The sequence below is a fragment of the Salvelinus alpinus genome, chromosome 7 (assembly GCF_045679555.1).
Source record: "Salvelinus alpinus chromosome 7, SLU_Salpinus.1, whole genome shotgun sequence".
NCBI lineage: Eukaryota > Metazoa > Chordata > Actinopteri > Salmoniformes > Salmonidae > Salvelinus > Salvelinus alpinus.
The window spans coordinates 62,701,202-62,726,516 of record NC_092092.1 but is presented as its reverse complement, the minus strand read 5'-3'; the positions used below and the strand labels follow the sequence as shown (position 1 = coordinate 62,726,516).

The 25,315-nt window shown below is 42.1% G+C and overlaps 1 protein-coding gene across 1 annotated transcript; it reads right to left on the bottom strand.

Moving 5' to 3' along the window:
• Positions 1-5,881: 5,881 nt before the first annotated feature.
• On the bottom strand, positions 5,882-22,722 carry LOC139581446 (putative monooxygenase p33MONOX). Its single transcript, XM_071411215.1, has 8 exons — positions 22,583-22,722; positions 18,410-18,513; positions 17,986-18,173; positions 17,618-17,756; positions 13,225-13,352; positions 8,164-8,303; positions 7,762-7,949; positions 5,882-7,568 (listed from the first exon to the last, which is right to left on the bottom strand). The coding sequence occupies exons 2-8, from the start codon at positions 18,435-18,437 to the stop codon at positions 7,360-7,362; spliced, it is 1,020 nt and encodes a 339-aa protein (XP_071267316.1). The 5' UTR covers positions 18,438-18,513; positions 22,583-22,722; the 3' UTR covers positions 5,882-7,359.
• Between the last annotated feature and the right edge of the window lie 2,593 nt (positions 22,723-25,315).

The following is a 25,315-nucleotide window of genomic DNA, read 5'->3' as shown; positions in this document are numbered from 1 at the left end:
ATTCCATCATTCTTAAATGGAAGAAGTTTGGAACCACCAAGGCTCTTCCTAGAGCTGGCCACCCGGCCAAACAGAGCAATCGGGGGAGAAGGGCCTTAGACAGGGAGGTGATCAAGAACCCGATTGTCACTCTGACAGAGTTCTAGAGTTCCTCTGTGTAGATGGGAGAACCTTCCAGAAGGACAAACATCTCTGCAGCACTCCACCAATCAGGCCTTTATGGTAGAGTGGCCAGATGGATGCCAGTCCTTAGTAAAAGGCACATGACAGCCTGCTTGGAGTTCGCCAAAAGGCACCTAAAGACTCTCAGACCATGAGAAACAAGATTCTCTGGTCTGATGAAACCAAGATCGAACTCTTTGGCCTGAATGCCAAGCGTCACATCTGGAGGAAACCTGGCACCATCCTTACGGTGAAGCATGGTGGTGACAGAATCATGCTATGGGAATGTTTTTCAGGGGCAGGGACTGGGAGACTAGTCAGGATCGAGGCAGAGATGAACAGAGCAAAGTACAGAGAGATCCTTGATGAAAACCTGCTCCAGAGCTCTCAGGACCTCAGACTGGAGCGAAGGTTCACCTTCCAACACGACAACAACCCTAAGCACACAGCCAAGACAACGCATGAGTGGCTTCGGTACAAGTCTCTGAATGTCCTTGTGTGGCCCAGCCAGAACCCGATCAAACATCTCTGGAGAGACAGCAACTCTCCCCATCCAACCTGACAGAGCTTGAGAGAATCTGCAGAGAAGAATGGGAGAAACCCCCCAAATATAGGTGTGCCAAGCTTGATGCATCATACCCGACAAGACTCAAGGCTGTAATCGCTGCCAAAGGTGCTTCAACAAAGTACTGATTGAAGGGTCTCAATACCTATGCAAATGTTGTATTTAAGTTTTTTATTATTTAGCAAAATGTCACATTTCTCATTTTGCTTTGTCATTATGGGATATTGTGTGTAGATTGATGAATTGGAAAAAACTATTTAATCAATTTTAGAATAAGGCTGTAACCTAACAAAATGTAGAAAAAGTCAAGGGGTCTGAATTATTTCAGAAGGCACTGTATGTTAGTAACAGTCTTATGACTTTTGTTTTGTGCCTTAGCCTGCTGATAGTGTGGGTTTAATGTTACTGAAGTAACTAAGGGAATCCAGGGGTGGTTATGGGCTGTGGCCCCAGCTAATTCTCAGCTGGATCGATCTGTTTCCGGTGTTTGAAAAATGCTATATTCTCCATCCCCCTCCATCATCACGTGCTTTGTGCCCCTTCCTACAGGACTGGGTGCATGACACCCCTGTGTGTGTGTGCGTGCAGTCGTCTACTCTGCTGTTTAACACCAACATTAAATCCATCTCGCCTGCTGCTCTCCTTCTGTCATCACTTCACTCTCCCTTTCCCGGTTCCTCCTCCCTCTCTCCTGGTCCTCCATTTAGGCCTTTCACTAAACACTGCAAATCTCTGGACCTAAGACTGTAACTCATGCCTGTACATGCCTGGTCCATTTGATGTCTGCCCTCTCACTCTCTGAACCACCTGAAAATCAGATCTGGATGCACTGAAAGCCTTTAATTAGGCCAAACCAGAGCCATATATTTGGAGAGTTAAGACTACCGTGAGAATTTGAAAATTGTTCTAATTCTAGAAATTCTGTTACATAGCATTGTTTAAATATTCCCAATATAATGTTAATGGGGAGCTAACATGGCTGCCATAGAACATTGTACTGTCATGTAAATGCATCATAATGCAGAAACTGCATTGGCCCAACTCTCTAAATACATGGCTTTTGGCCAAACTATAAGTGGGAGGGGGTTAGGAAGCTACCTCCAAGACAAGGGCATTGGCCACTTCCAAACCAGTAAGGGTCATAGATGAAAGTTGTGCAGGTTGACATTTATTGTCATGAATCTTCCCTGAAGGCAGCTCCGCAGAATAGTCACTAGCTGGCACAGCCACACAGTCATTCAATCTGATTTGAAACCTACTCCTAACCTTAAAAAACTATCAAGGCATTTTGGTAAAAAGTTGAGGGATAGGGCTGAAGAAATGTAACACTCAAATTCATAGACAGATCTATAGATACATTAGGTGGTGTTTCGAGGCTTTACAGTCTTTGCTTACATTGACATTGTTTGCGAACATTGCAGTAAAACAAGCTTATATTTTGGGTTTTGATAGGGTATGACAGTTGAACTGAGCTCATGAAGAATTCTTCAAGAATCAATGATTCCAGCCATGACTGTACTATACATGCTGTAAACCACAAAGGGAGAAGCCAAATTGTGAACCACACCCTTCTCAAGAACGTACTCTGATGTTCTTTACTCAGGTCTTTCCCCCCATTTGACCATATCTCAGCTATTACCAATGTTATCAGTAATTATTAGCAATTGATTTATCATAAGCAGTTGATATGCTATGACAATAAGTCAAAAAGGTATGTACTAATTCATTTTGTATCCCTGTTCTGTCTCACTGGTTTCTTGTGGCAGGTGAAGTCTCAATAAGTACTAAATACACTGAGTGGACAAAACATTAGGAACACCAGCTCTTTCCATGACATAGACTGACCAGGTGACTCCAAGTGAAAGCTATGATCCCTTATTGATGTCACCTGTTAAATCCATTTCAATCGGTTTAGATGAAGGGGAGGAGACAGGTTAAAGAAGGATTTTCAAGCCTTGAGACATGGATTATGAGTGTGCCATTCAGAGGGTGAATGGGCAAGACAAAATATTTAAATGCATTTGAACAGGGAATGGTAGTAGGTGCCAAGCGCACCGGTTTGTGTCAAGAATTGTAATACTGCTGGCTTTTTCACGCTCAACATTTTCCTGTGTGTATCAAGAATGGTTACACGTCGTCTGCCACTGCGAGGACGATCAGCTGTCCGTCCTGTCTCCCTGTAGCGCTGTCTTAGGCGTCTCACAGTACGGACATTGCAATTTATTGCCCTGACCACATCTGCAGTCCTCATGCCTCCTTGCAGCATGCCTAAGGCACGTTCACGCAGATGAGCAGGGACCCTGGGCATCTTTCTTTTGGTGTTTTTCAGAGTCAGTATAAAGGCCTCTTTAGTGTCCTAAGTTTTCATAACTGTGACCTTAATTGCCGACCGTCTGTAAGCTGTTAGTGTCTTAACGACCATTCCACAGGTGCATGTTCATTAATTGTTTATGGTTCATTGAACAAGCATGGGAAACAGTGTTTAAACCCTTTACAATGAAGATCTGTGAAGTTATTTGGATTTTTACGCATTATCTTTGAAAGACAGGGTCCTGAAAAAGGGACGTTTCTTTTTATGCTGAGTTTACAACCCAGGGGTCCTAGTACCCCTTGTTGGGAACCATTGCAATAGCCTGTCTGACAGGGGTGTTTCTGCCTGGATGAGCAAGCTTAAATTATTACTGTTGACACACAAAGCCTGTCAGTAACTGGTGAGAGATTGATCAGGATTGTAAACATAGAATAGCTCATGTCAGTCAGGTCGAGGAAGAAATGGATTCTGCCCTTTATCACCAGGAAACAGACTAAGGGAAGGTGTGCCCCTACCAGACTGGTGCATTGGCACACTTTAACTCGCCATTGCAGGTGAATGGTTAGAAAGCCTAATGGGTAAAGTGTTGGTTTTGCCCTTCAAATAAATATTGAGACAACTATGCTGGAAATGCAGCATCCTATCTAACTATTGTAATGGCTGTCACAATACCCCATAATGTCAAAGTGGAATTATGTTTTTAGAATTTTTTACAAATTAATACAAAATTAAAAGCTGAAGTGTCTTGAGTCAGTTTGTATTTATTATGGATCCCCATTCGTTTCTGCCAAGGCAGCAGCTACTCTTCCTGGGGTTTATTATGGATCCCCATTAGTTCCTGCCAAGGCAGCAGCTACTCCTCCTGGGGTTTATTATGGATCCCCATTAGTTCCTGCCAAGGCAGCAGCTACTCTTCCTGGGGATTATTATGGATCCCCATTAGTTCCTGCCAAGGCAGCAGCTACTCTTCCTGGGGTTTATTATGGATCCCCATTAGTTCCTGCCAAGGCAGCAGCTACTCTTCCTGGGGTTTATTATGGATCCCCATTAGTTCCTGCCAAGGCAGCAGCTACTCTTCCTGGGGTTTATTATGGATCCCCATTAGTTCCTGCCAAGGCAGCAGCTACTCTTCCTGGGGTTTATTATGGAACCCCATTAGTTCCTGCCAAGGCAGCAGCTACTCTTCCTGGGGTTTATTATGGAACCCCATTAGTTCCTGCCAAGGCAGCAGCTACTCTTCCTGGGGTCCAAACACGTTAAGACACTTACATTACACATAAAACAAGAGATAAAACATTACATAAAATAACACTGTCACACCACAACACAAAATATATACCACTATACAACAATATTACAATGCACGTGTGTGTAGATTGCGTGTGCTAGCACTGGTGTGCGTATGCGTGTGTCTACCTGTGTGTGTGTCTCTTCACAGTCCCCGCTGTTCCATAAGGTGTATTTTAATCTGTTATCTGATTCTACAGCTTGCATCAGTTATCTGAGGTGGAATAGAGCTCCATGTAGTCATGGCTCTATGTAGTATTGTGCACCTCCCGTAGTCTGTTCTGGAATTGGGGATTGTGAAGACCTCTGGTGGCATGTCTTGTGGGGTATCAATGGGTGTCCGAGTAGTTTAAACAGACAGCTCGGTGCATTCACCACTTACAAAGACAAGCAGTGACGAAGTCAATCTCTCCTCCACTTTGAGTCCTGATAGACTGACATGTCTATTATTAATGTTGGCTCTCCGTGTACATTTAAGGGCCAGTCGTGCTGGATCAACAACATTGTAGTTACTCCACAATACTAACCTAATTGCCCTGTAGGTTTTTGCTCCAACCCTAATCTAGCACACCCGATTCTAATAATCAGCTAGTTGAAAGTAAATCTCCAGGAAGGTAAATCTCAGGGTTGAAGAACTCTGCTGTACAGAATAAAAATATTCCGAAACATGCATTTTGTTTGCAACAAGGCACTAAAGTAATACTGCAAAAAATGTGGCAAAGGAATCAACTTTTTGTCCTGAATACAGTGTATTGTTTATGGCAAATACAATAGATTACTGAGCACCACTCTCCATATTTTCAAGCATAGTGGTGGCCTGCATCATGTTATGGGTATGCTTTTAATCATTAAGCACTGGGGAGCTTTTCAGGATTAAAAAAAATAACTAAATGGAGCCAACTAGAGGAAAACCTAGTTGTCTGCTTTCCACCAAACACAAGGCCAAATCTATACTGGAGTTGCTTACCAAGAAGACAGTGAACGTTCTGAGTGGCCAAGTTACAGGTTTGACTTAAATCTATGGCAAAATCTGAAAATGGTTGTCTAGCAATGATTAAAAAACAATTTCACAGAGCTTGAAGAATTTTGAAAATGTGCCACAATCCAGGTGTGGAAAGCTCTTAAGACACGTATCCAGAAACACTCAGTTGTAATGAATAACTGCCAAAGGTGCTTCTACAAAGTATTGATTCAGGGCTGTGAATACATATGAAGGCACTGTATATCTTTGCACTACTCATAATTTCACTGAGCCTTGTGCCATCTAGCGTCCATGAGATGCAACTGTCAAATCAGCAAAAGTTTCACAACTTAAATAGTTAACCTAACAGCACACCCTAATGGAGGATTTTAAGAGTGTGGGGTGTTAGACAATCATGCAACATAAAATACACTAGTTAGCAACCCCATTCCCCCCCAAAATGTTAATCTTTAAATCGACTGAAGCTGTTTCATAAACAAAGTATGCCCTGTCCTTTTATATGGTGGGGAGGGGTCTTCCCGGCCCTTTAGAGTCAACCTTTAAGAGAAATAACATTCAGACCAGAAACATGGGAGTCATTTCGTTTGTGTTGAGTTTATTTACAGCTGAATTCAGTGGGAAAAGCTATCCCTTGTGCAACGAACTATTGGAATTCATAAACATCTTGCAAAAACAGCATTGATTCTAAAGTAATAGTTAATATAAAAAACACATTTCAAATGACTAATTCAATGCATAGGCCTTCATATCAATATATTCTTAAAGCATTACAGACTTGTATATGGAAATATCATAACACACCATTTAATAGCAATAACATAATATCTGGATTTTTATTATTTAAATTCCAGGTTAGCAGTAGCCACGCTCTCATCCAATAACTAACTTAAGTAATAGTACTAAGACTGTCAAATAAAAAGTCAACTGATATGGCAGACGTCAGAAGCAAGCTTAGGCACAACATCAGTAATACCACACTCACTGCTCCCCCCCCAAAAGAACTATACAAAACTATCAAACTACAAAAGCATAAGACTGTCAGAGGTGATGGAGTCTAGTTGAGTGAAATTGCATTGGCTGGGGGCTGTAGTGCTTTTAGCGAGAGGGAGTTCAATATAATGAACCATGGCGGTTTTTGTCAGTCAGAGCAGGGAACTGATTGAACCAGTACCTGGGCTTAAGGAGACAATATGACAACATCTCCTCTGACGCCCGGGATCCTTCAATTCAAAGTCCCATTAACTGACTCTGCAAATGTTATGTCAAAATACATTCAGTACTCACCACAATATCACGTTTCACAGAGCAACTATCTTTGACCAAATGCGCATGCGCCAAATCCAATGACTCATTACTGCCACACACAGGTCGGCTGATCCAGCAGCAGTACAGTATCCCAAAACACATTTTTAGGAGGTAAACGCCATGCGTAACGGCAGTAACGACGATAGTTGCTCTGCGAAACGCCAAATTGTGGTGAGTACAGAATGTATTTTGACATAACATTTGCAGAGCCAGTTAATGGGACTTTGACTTGAAGGATCCTGAGCGTCAGAGAAGATCTCGTCATATTCAGGGTCTCCTCAAGCCCAAGTACTGGTTCAGTGACTCATGAGACATCACGGTCTCCTCAAGCCCAGGTACTGGTTCAGTGACTCATGAGACATCAAAACCACCATTTCAACCTCATGACATCGCAGACGACAATGGCAACCGGGCACCATATGCCAAAGCACCCAGAAACTGAAGAAGTGACCCTCTTGAGGCGAGGTGGTTGGAAATACTCCGTTTGGTGCTTTAATTGGACCAAGGAGGGTTGGCACTAAAGAGGGAGATGTCTATAGTAGGTTCACCATCAGCAGGAATAGGGTCAGGTAGAACAGTAAGGTTTAGGGAATAGGGGGATAGTTCTGTAGCTTCTCCATTTTCTACGTCTCAGGGCTTCCATAGAGGCCGAGAAGACAGAGGAGGGTAGTAGACCAGCTACTGGCCGACAGGGGGCGACGGGGGGCGAGGGTCGGTAGAATTCAGGAGAAGGGCCTCCTGGGGGTGTCAGAATCCTGACGGCGTCAGGACGTTCATGTCCCGGGGTTTGAGTTTGTGTGGGCGAGTCTGGGGGGGTCTCTTGCCCTCGATGCCGCTGATCTCGATCTTGGGGGGGTTGAACTTGGCGGGGTCATCCACCATGAGGTTGACCTGGGTCTTAATGCCTTCCATGGTGTTGGACTTTGGCACGCCAAAGTACGACTGTAGTGTGAAGCCTGAGGGACAGCAGAGGAGACAAGGATGTTACTCAACTGACAGAAAGGTATATAATCAATATAGCAAAAACGGCAACATCCATTACATTCCAAGTTATTTTTTAAAGTATTCTCTCTCGGGAACACAAAGTCCACAATGACAGCTCAGCCACCATTCATAATAATAGAGACTCCTGAGGGACTGATTTCTCACCTGTGTTGGTTTCTGAACCAGGGTCAGTAGAGGACTTCTGTACTACTGGGCGAGAAGTTCCAAAGAAGCTCCACCTCTCCCCTCCTGCTCCTCCTCCCTCATTGCCTCCCATTTCTGGGCTGAAGTTAGGACTGCCGAGCTCCGGTGTGGTGAGAAACGGTGCTGGACTCAGGCTGTTGAACCAGCTCCTGTGCCCCCACACACATTAACGATATTAGAGACATTGAACAGTTGTACACAAAAGTGCCATCTGAAACTTATCTTTGCATCTATTGCTTATTCTGAGGAAAGTGGAGAAGTTCTATTCTACTACATACTTGGGTTGAGTATCAGTGGAGAAGTTCTATTGTACTACATACTTGGGGTTGAGTATCAGTGGAGAAATTATATTTTACTACATACCTGCGGTTGAGTATCGGTGAGGCGTGGGGACTGACGCTGGGGGTAACGGAGGGGGTCCCGGAAGGGGTGCCACAAGGTGTGGATTGAGCTGATGTCGAAAGCCTGTCCTCCTTGAAGTCCCCGCTTGGCATTCTCAGCTTCTGCAGAGACAAAGAGGTAGAAAGATGCAGCTTAGAGATGTTGTTCAGTAGCTCCCTGTCTGCAGCCCATGAGGGAGAGAGAGGTGTGTGTTTTGCAAAACATTTACAGACAACACACATGACAAGAAGACACAGCAGGATTGTGACATTGAGACGAGTCAAATGATGGCTGGCCACAAACACACAAACCAAAGCCCAGTTTGGCCTGTCCCCCCCCCCCCATTTGTTTCTGTGTCAAACTAAGGGTTATTGGAAACCGTTGACCGCCCTTAACCTCAGTCAATGGGAGAGATAGCCACTGAGGGGGCACTGAACAGAAGGATTGAAGATACACTGGTGGGCCAACAGGCTACAAATTCCACTGGACCGGCACAAAGACAAATGGCCTTCTAATAACCCTCTCTACGCAGGGATCCCATTCCCATCAGTCCAAAATTAGAAGCTCACTGCATATCAAGTATTTTTATTATGTGTATAACTCAAACGCATCAAGAAAGGGAGTGTTCTTCCTAGGCCAAACAAGACAGGCAAACCACTTGTCCTGCACCCACCCACCCAGAAAGAAACCAAACCACCGTCAAGACCTGTCACAAACATCCCTATTACCCATAGCAGGATAAGCCTGCCAATATGGTTCCCCAGCTAGGTAGCAATATTCACAGAAGATTAGGCAATCTAGAGAGTTTCCCAGCTAATTCCATAGTCCATAGAACTATGCTATAGGCTAGTGAAAAAGCTCCAATCTTACCATTTTGAGTCTGTGGATTTTGGTTACTACCATCTCTGGAACGATATTCTCAATGTTCATCATCCTCCATTCTGTCGGGGAATATTGGGATGAATATCCAGTACCTCTGTATGTACAATGCACCTGCATTCTCTCTGTCTGTTCTCCAGGTTGCAATCGTTGCTCTTGAGTTCTGCTCACTGTACTGCTCATCATTCCAATGTGGCTGATGCACTGTCTGTCCCCTCTTGGTTTGCTCTGCTCCTAACATTCTATCTAGGGGTTTCCTCTAGGGTTTCAGCACCTGACCGAAACATAACCTTTTGGAACCCTGCCTGTCGAATCCAAATCTGGTGTCGACCACGGCTCCAGACGGTTGGTCAGGGACCACATGTTAATGTCACACCCATGAACCTGTCAAAGACCCAGGAGGGGGGTAAATCCCTGACAATGTGACATTGATAGAGCACACCCTTTTAGTAGGAAGGGCAAACTCGATTGTGATTTCTGGTATATCATAAAATAAAATTAATTGCAGCACGATTTCAGACTCATTCCACAGTTTTTACATGATTAAGTACAATACCATTGGAAAGATCAATTTATAATCCTAAAACTTAAGTTGAAAACGATGCTGTCACTGCTTCCTGTTGACAAGACAATTTGATAAATAGCCAAATGTCAAAACACAGCTTTAACTTGCCCAAATCAAAAACCAATACGGAGAAACAGTTTGTGATATGCTGAAAACATCAAATGTACTATCTACGCTGAGTATACAAAACATTAAGAACACTCCATAACAGACTGACCAGGTGAATCCAGGTGAACGCTATGATCCCTTACTGATGTCACCTGTTAAATCCACTTCAAAATCGGTGTAGATCGGTTAAAAACAGTTTCCCGTGTGTATCAAGAATGGTCCACCACCCAAACGGTGGGAAGCATTGTAGTCAACATGGGCCGACATCAATGTGAAATGCGTTCTACACCTTGTAGAGTCCATGCCCCTACGAATTGAGGCTGTTCTTATAAACTCAATATTAGGAAGGTGTTCATAATGTTTTGTATACTCAGGGTACACATACATGTGCAGCAAAAGTAACAATTTTAACGTTACTTGTTACAAGTTGCAATAAATCACTCATTGATTAGGAGAAAATATGGTTGTACGCGCTGTTGAAACTAACAACAACAAAAACGTCGTATATATTGTATCGATGTGCTACGGAGTCGAAGGTTCGTCAATACACGCTAGGGCCAGACTGGCAGAAACTGGCTCTAGCCTGATAAACTGTTTGTTTAACCGGGACCTCACCAAACAACGTTAGATAGCAAGCTACGGTAGTTTAGCACAAAGTGTCCCCGTTTCTGTTGCCGGTATAACGTTAGACAGAAGTTAATAATTATTACCCAATCAGCTATATGACTATTCATTGTGTATATACTGTATGTTAAATTACCTTCGTTTCAGCTTGTTTTTGTTGCAAACGTACGGTAGGCCTCCGTTTATTTTACTGTTAGGTTAATTTAGCGAACGTTAGGCCTCGACATACAGGATATTGTCAAGGAAAATGAATCATAAATCTAATGAAATACCTTTTCATGAGAAGATTCCTTTGACTTTCCAGTACGATCCACTCTGTCACTTTATCCATTATTCGTATTTTGTATTCAAGTTTAATTGACAAATAAAGCACGGAGACGGAGGTACAATGATGTGTAGCTAGCTAAGTTAGCTACAAACCGGAAAAAAAAATCCCCTTTGTTACAGGCTTTCTGATTGGCTGTTTAAGGAAAATATGGGCGATCATGTCATTTTAAGGGTGTTGCCTGGCAACATGCAAAGCACAGAGAAATAAATTCTAGAACAGACTCATTCTTATTATACCTCAGTGGAACATACGGCACTATCTATGGTTTAATACAAGTGTCAAAAGAACATAGAACCCGAAATCGAATCGAGAACCTGGCAACAAATCAGATGATCAAAAAACAAATACATCACACAAGGAAATAGCCCTGCTTTATTGTGGGTGACAATTTCTATATCCAGTAGCATTTTCATAAACTTTATTAGTGGTGTTTATTTTACACAAAGGGTAAAATGTATATAAGCTATTGTCGAGCCATTATATGTGTTGATGAAAATGAGTCCACCATATATGTGGATACCATTCACCTATAAAATAACTGAATATAGATTATGATTACAATACTAAAATGACTGTGTAACATGAGTGGATATTGATTGAATTCATATATGTAACGGGGTTGGTTATAATTCTACTTGCTACTTTAGATAAATGTATTTTAATGTTTTAGTATTCAGATTGATTGGATTACTTTACATGTCAATATAAACTGGGTAGTTTGGCTCCTGGATGCTGATTGGCTGACAGGGAAGAACAAAACATTTATTTTTACTGTTCTAATTACGTTGGTAACCAGTTTATAATAGCAATAAGGCACCTCGGGGGTTTGTGGTATATGGCCAATATACATGGCTACGGGCTGTATCCAGGCACACCGTGTTGCGTCGTGCATAACAGCCCTTAGCCGGGGTATATTGGCCATAAACCACACCGCCTCATGCCTTATTGCTTAAATATACCACGGGTATGACGCAAAACTACTTGTTTACTGTTCTAATTACATTGGTAGCCAGTTTATAATAGCAATATGGCACCTCAGGCATTTGTGGTATATGACCAATATACTACGGCGTTGTGCATAAGAACAGCCCTTAGCCATAGTACAGTATATTGGCCTCATACCATATACCCTCAGGCCTTATTTCTTAATTATACCACAGCATTGTTGAATACTGGTTTCTGATTGGCTAGAAGGGCATTCTAGAATGGGCATTAAAACCAAATAATGTACAGTTGGAAAAGATATCGGGACACCTTGCAGTCATGACGATATACCCTTGGCCACTGTTGGAGATTCTATCCAGTCAGATATTTACATGCAAGCGGTAGGTCATGTTCTAAAGCAATGTATTCTATTTATGTACATGTGTACAAGTTCAGTACGTACTGTATATCTGCATAGGTGCTGCATGCAATAGGGGAAGCTAAGCTTATATGTAACATACTATATGTCGATATTTAAGAATAGCATGCAATCGGTTGGCTCTATAGAGACGTCTTTTGTTTACAAGCAAACGGCACATTCGAGCTATGCGCACCCTTCCTCGTATCAAAGTTAACAGTGTGTGAGTTATGACTATGAAAATAAACCAGACTGGTGGCTATAGCTATGTTCAACAAGTATATTATTGTTCTGGCTTTATCTAGCACGGTTTGTGACATTTTACCTTGCCTCGCTGGCTTGCTAGTGTGCTAGATAATCAATTCCATGATGACATCCGCAATGTTGTAGTAGACGATAACCATCTGCATCTGAAATTGGATGTTGTCGTATTCACTTCAACATAAACAAGCCTCTTTGATGATGCAGCCTGGAAATGGGTCTATGGAATCCAAACTGTTGACACTTGTATGCAACACCTTTGGACAGTCTCATTGACCCCTGGCCCAAGCCTAATCATACACCACAGAGACAACAACTGCACAGGCAGGCAGACACACATGAGGGTTACATTCAAGATTTATATTATACTGGTCTTTAAAGAAAATAAAAACATATCCAAGCACACTCTAGAGGGAGAGAGCATGTTTCTAGTTCTTCAAGATTGATTGCTCTTATATAACACTATCTCCTGCTCCCATCCACCTATGGTATGTCAGGTAGCATGACTCAGATAGCATGAGTCTGCACTGATCAAAGGACTGGAATTACACCAACTATTTACAAACACTACAGTTTTTCTCAATCGCGCACAAGCATTTTTTGGTTCTGCATTGAAACATACAGTAACAATAGCAGAACAGCTATGATCAAATTCTCAAATACATTTACAGAACTTGTGATTATTTTCTTGCCTTAGTACCTAGCTTGCATATCATAGACCACCTTTTGATAAACTTTAAATGCAAATGTCATCAGTGAATACAAAATGGTATGTCAGAGAGCATGAGTCTGAACTGATATTAACTCATGCATTGATGGAAGGTTTAGCATTACACTCCGCCCACCCCTCCAGTGGACTGGGATATGCTTTTTCCAACGGTAAGCTGATCTTGTATCAGTGCCAACAGTCAATCCTCCAGTCCCTGTCATACTCACAGGCATCTGCCCCTCAGCCAGGCGGTGGAATCGTGTGTCCTCTGCAGAGAGGCCCTTGTGGGGGGTGTAGCCAGCTTCTGTTAGCCCTGCCTGGAGCTCAAACCTCTGGAGGCTCTCCTGGGTCTGCTCTGAAGGACCAGGGATGGGTTCACAGTCAGCAGTAGGACATACAAGTCTAGTGTGGTGTACTAGTCTAGCGCAGCAATGTTGAATGCAATGATATTATGTCATCCATCCTATCCCATATACAGTGGGGAGAACAAGTATTTGATACACTGCCGATTTTGCAGGTTTTCCTACTTACAAAGCATGTTGAGGTCTGTAATTTTTATCATAGGTACACTTCAACTGTGAGAGACGGAATCTAAAACAAAAATCCAGAAACTCACATTGTATGATTTTTAAATAATTAATTTGCATTTTATTGCATGACATAAGTATTTGATCACCTACCAACCAGTAAGAATTCCGGCTCTCACAGACCTGTTAGTTTTTCTTTAAGAAGCCCTCCTGTTCTCCACTCATTACCTGTATTAACTGCACCTGTTTGAACTCGTTACCTGTATAAAAGACACCTGTCCACACACTCAATCAAACAGATTCCAACCTCTCCACAATGGCCAAGACCAGAGAGCTGTGTAAGGACATCAGGGATAAAATTGTAGACCTGCACAAGGCTGGGATGTGCTACAGGACAATAGGCAAGCAGCTTGGTGAGAAGGAAACAACTGTTGGCGCAATTATTAGAAAATGGAAGAAGTTCAAGATGACGGTCAATCACCCTCGGTCTGGGGCTCCATGCAAGATTTCACCTCGTGGGGCATCAATGATCATGAGGAAGGTGAGGGATCAGCCCAGAACTACACGGCAGGACCTGGTCAATGACCTGAAGAGAGCTGGGACCACAGTCTCAAAGAAAACCATTAGTAACACACTACGCCGTCATGGATTAAAATCCTGCAGCGCACGCAAGGTCCCCCTGCTTAAGCCAGTGCATGTCCAGGCCTGTCTGAAGTTTGCCAATGACCATCTGGATGATCCAGAGGAGGAATGGGAGAAGGTCATGTGGTCTGATGAGACAAAAATAGAGCTTTTTGGTCTAACTCCACTCGCCGTGTTTGGAGGAAGAAGAAGTATGAGTACAACCCCAAGAACACCATCCCAACCGTGAAGCATGGAGGTGGAAACATCATTCTTTGGGGATGCTTTTCTGCAAAGGGGACAGGACGACTGCACCGTATTGAGGGGAGGATGGATGGGGCCATGTATCGCGAGATCTTGGCCAACAACCTCCTTCCCTCAGTAAGAGCATTGAAGATGGGTCGTGGCTGGGTCTTCCAGCATGACAACGACACGAAGCACACAGCCATGGCAACTAAGGAGTGGCTCCGTAAGAAGCATCTCAAGGTCCTGGAGTGGCCTAGCCAGTCTCCAGACCTGAACCCAATAGAAAATCTTTGGAGGGAGCTGAAAGTCCGTATTGCCCAGCGACAGCCCCGAAACCTGAAGGATCTGGAGAAGGTCTGTATGGAGGAGTGGGCCAAAATCCCTGCTGCAGTGTGTGCAAACCTAGTCAAGAACTACAGGAAACGTATGATCTCTGTAATTGCAAACAAAGGTTTCTGTACCAAATATTAAGTTCTGCTTTTCTGATGTATCAAATACTTATGTCATGCAATAAAATGCAAATTAATTACTTAAAAATCATACAATGTGATTTTCTGGATTTTTGTTTTAGATTCCGTCTCTCATAGTTGAAGTGTACCTATGATAAAAATTACAGACCTCTACATGCTTTGTAAGTAGGAAAACCTGCAAAATCGGCAGTGTATCAAATACTTGTTCTCCCCACTGTATCTATCTATGTCATTCCTATCATCTAGAACAGGGACGGGCAACTTTGATGGGGGTGGGGACAACAACAAAAACTAAACTCCCCCACCCCCCCCTGCGAGCAAAACATTTTAGCGGCCCCCATCGTGACAGTGAAGATAAAAATTGTAGTTTTAAGGTTAATTTACTGCTATTCTACACATTTTGCCATGGGGTGGAGAGAAGATTTTGTAATTTTATAACTAATTTCATACAATTCAAAGAATTTTGCCATGGGGCGGAGAGAAGAATGTTCAGTTTTACAGCTTATTTCCTGCAATTCTACCCATTTTGCCAAAGGGTGGAGGCATATGTTTACTGTGTTTAATATGAAAATTGATGATCAATGGGCCCCACTCCGGTCAGTCATTGGACCATGCTTACTACAAGTTTAAATAGCTGGCCAATAGACTAACTTACCAATCTCAAAAAATGTAGCTGACATGGGCTAATTGAGTGACTGTGTGTTTTCTAGTTGAGAGACCTTGGGTATTCTATTATTCGCAAGTTGCCCATCCCTGATCTATACAGTGCAATATATACATTTGAAGTCGGAAGTTTACATACACTTAGGTTGGAGTCATTAAAACTAATTTTTCAACTTCTCCACAAATTTCTTGTTAACAAACTATAGTTTTGGCAAGTCGGTTAGGACATCTACTTTGTGCATGACACAACTCATTTTTCCAACAATTGTTTACAGACAGATTATTTTACTTATAATTCACTGTATCACAATTCCAGTGGGTCAGAAGTTTACATACACTAAGTTGACTGTGCCTTTAAACAGTTTGGACAACTCCAGAAAATGATGTCATGGCTTTAGAAGCTTCTGATTGGCTAATTGACATCATCATCATTTGAGTCAATTGGAGGTGTAGCTGTGGATGTATTTCAAGGCCTACCTTCAAACTCAGTGTCTCTTTGCTTGACGTCATGGGAAAATCAAAACAAATCAACCAAAAATAATTGTAGACCACCACAAGTCTGGTTCATCCTTGGGAGCAATTTTCAAGTGCCTGAAGGTACCACGCTCATCTGTACAAACAATAGTATGCAAGTATAAACACCATGGGAACAAGCAGCCGTCATACCGCTCAGAAAGGAGACGCGTTCTCTCCTAGAGATGAACGTACTTTGGTGCAAAAGTGCAAAATCAATCCCAGAACAACAGCAAAGGACCTTGTGAAGATGCTGGAGGAAATAGGTACAAAAGTATCTATATCCACAGTAAAACAAGTCCTATATTGACATAACCTGAAAGGACGCTCAGCAAGGAAGAAGCCACTGTTACAAAACCGCCATTAAAAAGACAGACTACGGTTTGCAAATGCACATGGGGACAAAGATCGTACTTTTTGGAGAAATGTCCTCTGGTCTGATGAAACAAAAATAGAACTGTTTGGCCATAATGACCATCGTTATGTTTGGAGGAAAAGGGGGAGGCTTGCAAGCCGAAGAACATCATCCCAACCGTGAAGCACGGGGGTGGCAGCATCATGTTGTGGGTGTGCTTTGCTGCAGGAGGGACTGGTGCACTTCACAAAATAGATGGCATCATGAGGAAAGGAAAATTATGTGGATATATTGAAGCAACATCTCAAGACATCAGTCAGGAAGTTAAAGCTTGGTCACAAATGGGTCTTCCAAATGGACAATGACCCCAAGCATACTTCCAAAGTTGTGGCAAAATGGCTTAAGGACAACAAAGTCAAGGTATTGGAGTGGCCATCACAAAGCCCTGACCTCAATCCCATAGAAAATGTGTGGGCAGAACTGAAAAAGCGTGTGCGAACAAGGAGGCCTACAAACCTGACTCGGTTACACCAGCTCTGTCAGGAGGAATGGGCCAAAATTCACCCAACTTATTGTGGGAAGCTTGTGGAAGGCTACCCGAAATGTTTGATCCAAGTTAAACAATTTAAAGGAAATGCTACCAAATACTAATTGAGTGTATGTAAATTTCTGAACCACTGGGAATGTGATAAAAAAAAAAGTGAAAAAAATAATAATAATAATTCTCAATAATTTCACATTCTTAAAATAAAGTGGTGATCCCAACTAAGACCTAAGACAGGGAATGTATTACTTGGATTAAATGTCAGTAATTGTGAAAAACGGAGTTTAAATGTATTTGGCTAAGGTGTATGTAAACTTCCGACTTCAACTGTATACCATCTATTCTGATATTTCTACAATATTCCATATAGTATGATCAGAGTGCATCAGGATTTGGGATGTCTTACTGTGTTAGCATGTTGGATGTCTAGTTACTTTGTAAAGTTGACAGGTATCTCACTATGTTAACATGTTACCGCAAGGCAAGCGGTACCGGAGCGCCAAGTCTAGGACCAAAAGGCTCCTTAGCAGCTTCTACCCCCAAGCCATAAGACTGCTGAACAATTAATCAAACGGCCACCGGACTAATGGCCACCGGAGTAGCAGCAGTGTTTTGAACGATGTTGGATGTGTAGATACATTGTAAATTTGACAATGTGAGTTTGTTTGTTTTCCTACTTACTGATCATGAGTGTGTTCATGAGCGAGGAGGCTTTGGCCTTGACCACGGGGACAGGGGACTTGACCGGTGCTGCTGTTGTTGCCACGTTAAACTGACTGGCAGACAAGTTCAGTGTCTTCCCGGTGCCACTCTCGTCCTCCTGGACATAACAACAGGCCAATGGGTTTAATATGAACACAATACTACGTGCTTTATGGGTGGTCACTCTCCCAGCCACGGTTCATTAAACTCTACAGTGATAACCTCGGCCAGGTTGGACATTGAGCGTTACAGTTGCCGTTACACAACAAGTACTATTACACAACTATAAACTTCTATACTGTATGTAGTAACAGGATAGATAACTAGGAGATATTTAGGTTCTGTACCTCAACAATCCTCTTGAACTTCCTCTGTGGGATGAGAGGGTCCTTCCATGGGTTGTTGACACACATGTCAGGGGGAGGGGAGTGCATGGGAGCGTCCAGGGCCTCGTCATAGCTAAAGGCTCGTCTGGACATACCAATGGGGGACGAGAACCCCCCAAAGAATCCCCCCGATACACCAGACTCCAGTGCTGGAATTGAAGACAATGGTAAGAGAAACATTAGAGCAACATTTAATGACATCACCTAATTTATTTGACCGCTAGTGGACCGTTTGTGTGTCAAATGAAGAAGCACACCATCACATTTACTATCTTATTGTGTTGGGAATCAAAGAAATGGTACTAGTCATCAATTCTATTTGCTTTCATCTTTGATGATGTGTATCACACGTGATCAATGAAGGAGGATGTTCATCATGTATTACCTGGTATATCACCCTGTCTGGATCCCATTCTGCAGTGTGCTATGGAGGACCAGGTTATCGATGCGAATGAAGGTGAATGTGGAGATCTTGACTGGCTTCCTAATCTGCAGAGATCAGCATAAAACCCAACATGAGTTATATAATGGGGCAGAGTTCCAGAGGCCTGGGCCCGTATCCACAAGGCATCTTCAGAGTAGGAGTGCTGATCTATGATCAGTATTGCCTTTTAGATCATAAAGAATCAAATGATATGGACAGATGGGGACCTGATCCTAGATCAGCACTCTGAGACGCTTTGTGGATACGGGTCCTGATACAACAACAAAAAATGCTTTATGAATAATGTCAACACACTAATTAATAAAGGTTTGGTTTTATGTTTGTTTTGGGAAGAGCACACTGTCCTGGGAGGGGTTCTGACCCCCAAATAGACCTGAGTCTGGTTACCAGAAGCCTATGTTACAAAAGGTCACAACATCAGAGTCATGTCACGGAAAGACAGGAAGTCACACACGTCACACAACCATGTTACAGTGTCCACACCAGATGGTGAAGGTGAAGCAATGTTCCAATGTATATTTGTAGGCTATAATGCGAGAATATTAATCAATTGACGTTGTTTTCTTATTGCAAGTTGCAACAGACCAATGCTGTTTGCACAACATGCACTCCTATAACAATTATCCCGGTACTGTGTGGCCTAAACTCTCCTTCATCTACCACCAATCTTATCAACAGATCAGTAACAAATGCAATTCTTTTAACACCATTCCCAAGATTTTGTGAGATTAAATTCCTGAATCGTCGAGACACCATGGGGAAGACATATATATAGCCTACCATAGCAGGCTGCTGTTTAAAATGTCAGAAATAGAAAGGGGAAGCAGTAATAGGAGGTAAAAAATATTTGCAGAACATGAGAAACATGCGATTGTCACGATTGTGAAAGTCAAGACAGCATAGCTTTAATTAACCTATACTGAAATTGACAACGTCGGCAGCAGCGCTTGCCAGCTGGACAGTGACTTGCACAAATACAATATTGATGTGAAGTTCGCAAACGGTTCGTTCTTTTTGAACGACTCTTTTCACTGATTCGAGAGTCAAAATTATTTTCTCCGAGTGACTCGTTCATTTTAGTCGTTCGTTTGACCTGCTGGCCGGCCTGGCCGCAATTAATTCAAAGCAGGATTAATACGCGATTCTCCGGTTCAGCGGCTCCAAGAGACGACAACCAACAGTCCATCATGTGCACAGCAGAAAAGTCATGTTACAGGCATCATAGAGAAGGAAAATAACTGACAAATTATTAATGCAATCATTTGATTATTAAATGTTATTGGACACAGCTTTGTAGAACCAAAACATACACAACCTTCTGCTTAACACTCGAACTCAAGAGCGAATCGTTTGTGTGGCTGCTGCAGTTCTCGAACGATAGCCTATTGCAGGGGTAGGCAACCCTGGTCCTGGAGTGCCGCTTCATGTTTTTGAGTTAACTGACCTGGAAGACCATGCAGGTGTGTTGAATTTAGGCAACCACTGAACAAATACATTATCTCAGTTAGTCAGGTAGGACTGGGCAATATGGCCAAAATGTAATATCACAGTATTTTATGTTTTTGAAAATAAAATGTTTATATTGTAACGACCCTGGGTTTATAAGCGCGGATATCGACTCTGCCGCTCGAGCATGCTTTTGCGGTACAGTCAATAGCGCGCTGGACTTCGGGCTAGAAGGTCTTTCTCCATTCTGATTGTTTTATACATTTCAACTTCAACCAAAAATCATTTTCAGCATTTACATCCATTTCTGCCTCATAGACGATATGGACAAACAATCTAGGCCTTATTTTTAACCAAATGTTGCAATTGAAATTTGATTTGCGATTTAGAGCAAAACACTTGTGTTAACTGTTGGAATCATGGATTATGATAATTGTAATTATATAGTTAGAATATATAGTGGGCACTTTGACATGACAACGAATGAAAATACCAGGGAGGAGTTAATTGTGACAAGGTAGGAAGCAGCGTTGATAAGTGTTTCCTAGGGTACCCTATAATCTTTGTCTACATTGAATATTTTCCCTAAACTACTTCATGTAGGGTACAAATTCATGCTTCGCATATTACTCTTTGATTGTGAAGATACTGTTACACAAACAACATGCTCATTTAGGTCTACACCATCACTGGTATTATCAGGCTGTATAGCCAACTACGTTTGCTCTTACTCAGTACATTTATTAGCTAGCTAACTAACTAACGTTAGCCAGCCAAACCAGCCAGCTAACTAGCGATTACCATTAGCGGCTAACAAGATTTAGGCACAATTTGCTAATTAGCTGTTTGCAGGTGTAAGAAACACAAATGAATAGTGTCATAAAAGAACACTAGTGAATTTATATTAAGAAGCAAAGTGAAAACAGCATCGTTGTTTATCAACACTGATACATGTGTTGCATTGACCATGCAGACCGAATGCAAGTGTCTAGTAGTGGTCGAGGAACAACCACGCGCTCCTTGAGTGACAGGGGCTGGGCTAGTAGTGGTCGAAGAACAACCAATGCGCTCCTTGAGTGACAGGGGCTGGGCTAGGTCTGTGTTTAAAGCGGCATGGAGAGTGAGAGCGGAGAGAGATTACTCAAGAAGTGAAGTAAACTAAATCGACGTTACACATATCGTATCACATTTAACAAACCAAACATTCAAATGCCGTTATCGAAGGTAAAGTAATAAGTTAAACCGCTCCTTGCATCAATACTGGTATATCGGAAAATACAGTATACCGCCCAGAGGTGTGCACCACACCTGACCAACTGAGCTAATTGATCAGTTGGAGCAAAATCTTGCAGTATACAGACCCATGCAGTGTGACAAATGTAAATTACTTGATTATGTGTCAAGTGTATGTAGACGGGAGGAGTATTATTTGCCTGCTGAGCCTAAATGCTGCAATTGTGGTTTGTGAACATGCACCCGAATTCCTGACGTGTCCTGTTAGGCAGGGTGAAGGAAACGGATGCGGCAAGAATAAGGGCTGACCAGAATGTGTCCTGTCCAGAGGCGGCGAGAAGAGTGGCAGAAAGAAGTGAAGAAGTAATGGTAGTAGGAGTAAAGACACTAGATGATGTCTCTTGTCAACAGAGGGATCCTGACATGTTGTATGTTAAGAAGGTGGACTTTGTAGCGTTTATTACTTTGTTTATCAACTGCACAGCGCAACGGAGAAAATAGGCATTGTGAATGCGGCTGAGCATTTTTGGGGGGGACTCGTGGATTTTTCTGCAGAGGCATTACAAGGAATTCTGTCGATGAATGCTCGGTCCTACCAGGCACCTGAGGCTGTGTATGGATGTGATTTCAACTGTGACTGAAGGAGTGGGGAGGTTGTTTGATTTATCGTCCCCCCATGGAATATTTGTTCTTACATTAATCAGTAGGTGTAGTCTGCCATAAAACTTTCAAGAAGAAGGACATTGGCTAATCTCCCCCGCGGCTGTCAAACAGTTATATTCTGCCAAGAGTCGTTCTTAATCTAGTCCGGTTGCGGCCGCAACTAGACCTCGTTTCAAAGGTATCAATAAATCATCGTATTTATATGCCTAGCAATCACAAATGTACATTGCTTGAAGCACAGTTTTCAAAATTTCTGTCACATATGACAGCTCCAATAAGCCCCCTATGGTGAAAGAGATGGCTTGTAGAATCATGATTCTTTCGAGTTTTTAGTTCATCGTTCGCCGATAGGGGTTCCTGCGTGCTCTGGGCATTAGGCCTACTGACTCAAATGAACGAAATGAGTCGAAAGATTCATTCATTTGACTGAACGAGTCGAAAAGATCCGAGTCAGTAAAAAGAGTCAACTCCCAATCACTAAAAGATTACGTGAAAGGCAGGCAGAATACTGGAATTAAATTCATACGATCGGCTACATGCGCCTTAAAAATATTTATATTGATAAACCATGAATATTATAGGCCTACTTATAATACAAATATATAATTATCTTGATATTAAGGTGGATTTTACTATTGCTGTAGGCTATTAAAATATAATTACACGTAGGCTATAACCCAACCACCGACGCAATAAAAACACATGTATTGATCATATTGGTTATTACAGAAACATGACAAGATGCAGTTATAAATTATAGAGATTTCTCACCTATGATGACGATGTACCTGCTATACCTCAATAAAGTCCACTCACTGTCGTAACTGCGCTGTATTTGAACCGATTTTGGTGAACAAACAGACAACGGCCTAATCCATGACTTTAGGATGGGCACGCAAATTAACAAGTGCAGTGACAAGCGGTCAAGCACCGGACCAATGAATGAGCATTCTGAAAAATAACGGAAGTGATCATGCTGGAATGGGAATTGTAAAAATGAAAGTCTTGACTCCTCCCTGGTGCATGGGTTTGTCTGTCTTGATTCTAGACATGATGCAGAGACCAGAGAGACGTTTTAAAATGCATTTTATTTTGTACAATGGTCACACCTCACAGCAACATCCCAATTATTACAATTATATGTATATATTTGAATGTATAGTAAACATGTTATTATACACATTTCAACTTGCTTTGTTGTATCCCTCCATACATTTACTCATACATTCACCCATACATTCACCCATACATTTACTCATACATTCACCCATACATTCACCCATACATTTACTCATACATTCACCCATACATTCACCCATACATTCACCCATACATTTACTCATACATTCACCCATACATTCACCCATACATTTACTCATACATTCACCCATACATTCACCCATACATTTACTCATACATTCACCCATACATTCACACATACAGTGCATTGACTAGAAAACCAACTTACTTCCCCTTGAGTGTGCACATCATGTGGTTGAAGTCCTGTAAAGTTACTTTAGACTCTCTACCACTATTACATAAATGTAATGATGGCAGCACACACAGTCACACAGTAGCATAGTTTCCCCAATGCAAATAGGGGTTTAGACATATAGGGGGCCAGCCAGATGCCTGACGACGAACAAGATCGACGACCACCACATCCTCATATATTCTCGAATAGAATAATCATAATATGATTAGCCTGCTTAATTACTTACACATAACTTAAAACGTTCTGAAGTAAAGGTCTACACATTACACATTTTCCCATTGATCTATGTATCAAATGTCAGGACACAGAATTATAGGCCTCTGGAACTGACAATCCAATCTTGAACTTGCTAGACTATTGAATTTCACTCTGTACCCAAAGTAGCCGATGCCTCACTGTTCTCATTGTTCAATTGAAAGTTGTCTCAGTTTCATATGGACCAATGTCTGTGATGATGCATGTATAGGTAATTCAGAATGACTATATAATGTTGAGATTCAGTAGAATAATTTGTGCCTTTGAGCCATGCCTTTTAAAGACATGCTTTAACAACATGCTATTGGCCTTGGCTTTTCTAGCTACTTGCCTTTTTACTATCAGGCCTTTTGCATGTTCACATGACCACTTGAACCCCAAAGCTCTGTATTAGAACTTTTACCTTGACTGGATCCTGAAAGTCAAATCTCCTCTTTTACCTTTTCAAAGTCAACTTGCTACTTCAAAATTACTGCTTCTACATAATTAAATGATGAACACCCTCCTCTTAGTTTACTGCAAGGAATCCAGGTGACATTATAACGCAGGGTTTCCCAAACTCGTTCCTCGGGACACCAAGGGAAGCACGTTTTGGTTTTTGCTCTAGCGCTACACAGCTGATTCATATAATTAACTCATCATCAAGCTTTGATCATTTGAATCAACTGTGTAGTGCTAGAGCAAAACCCTAAACATTCACCCCTTGGGGTCCTGAGGACAGAGTTTGGGAAACGCTGTTATAACCTGTCAAAACTTTGATTGAACCCCACAGTACACATTACAAAAAGGTGCTATTGGGTTCCACGTAGGACCCTTTCCACAGAGGGTTCTACATGGAACCCAAAATTGTTCTATGTGGAACCAAAAATGCTTCTCCCTGGAACCAAAAAGGGTTCTCCTATGGGGATAGCCAAATAACCCTTTTTTTCTAAGGGTGTAGGGTGTACAGTAGCAATAAATTCAGCTCTAGCTTTGGAGGATGCAATGAAAGTTATTTTCCATTATGCATGATATCAGTGTGGAATGGACAAGTTAACTTCAGTCTCTAAGATTGTAACCGATTTGCACCAGAAAGTGAGGAGACTGCATTAGAAAGTGAGGAGACTACATTGGAAAGTAAGGAGACTACATTGGAAAGTGAGGAGACTACATTAGAAAGTGAGGAGACTACATTAGAAAGTGAGGAGACTACATTGGAAAGTGAGGAGACTACATTAGAGACTACATTAGAAAGCGAGGAGACTATATTAGAGACTACATTAGAAAGCGAGGAGACTACATTCGAAAGCGAGGAGACTACATTAGAATGCCGGGAGACTACATTAGAAAGTGTGGAGACTACATTAGAAAGTGAGGAGACTACATTAGTCTATTAGTGTATTGTCTGTGTCTGGTGGCCATGGGGTGTAAAGTCAACTCAGAGTCCCTAACCCTAACCCTTACAGCATGGAATGGGAACACATTCTCAACATGGTTAATATCAAATCCAAAATAACCACAGCACCCCGACGGTCGGTCCGTCTCACTGGATCGGGTTCCCTGTGATATTTGTGAGCATGGGTAGGAGCGTCTAGGACCATGGCATGTGATAGTCCTCAGGCAGAGGAACGTCTGTACAAGACGGAGAGAACACAGATTTATTGGATGCTCTGGAAAGGGCATCTGCATTCTGTATGATCGTGTCTGCGTTCCAAATGAAATCCTATACCTTTGACAAGAGCCTCAATGGGCCCTGGTCAAAAGTAGTGTACTAA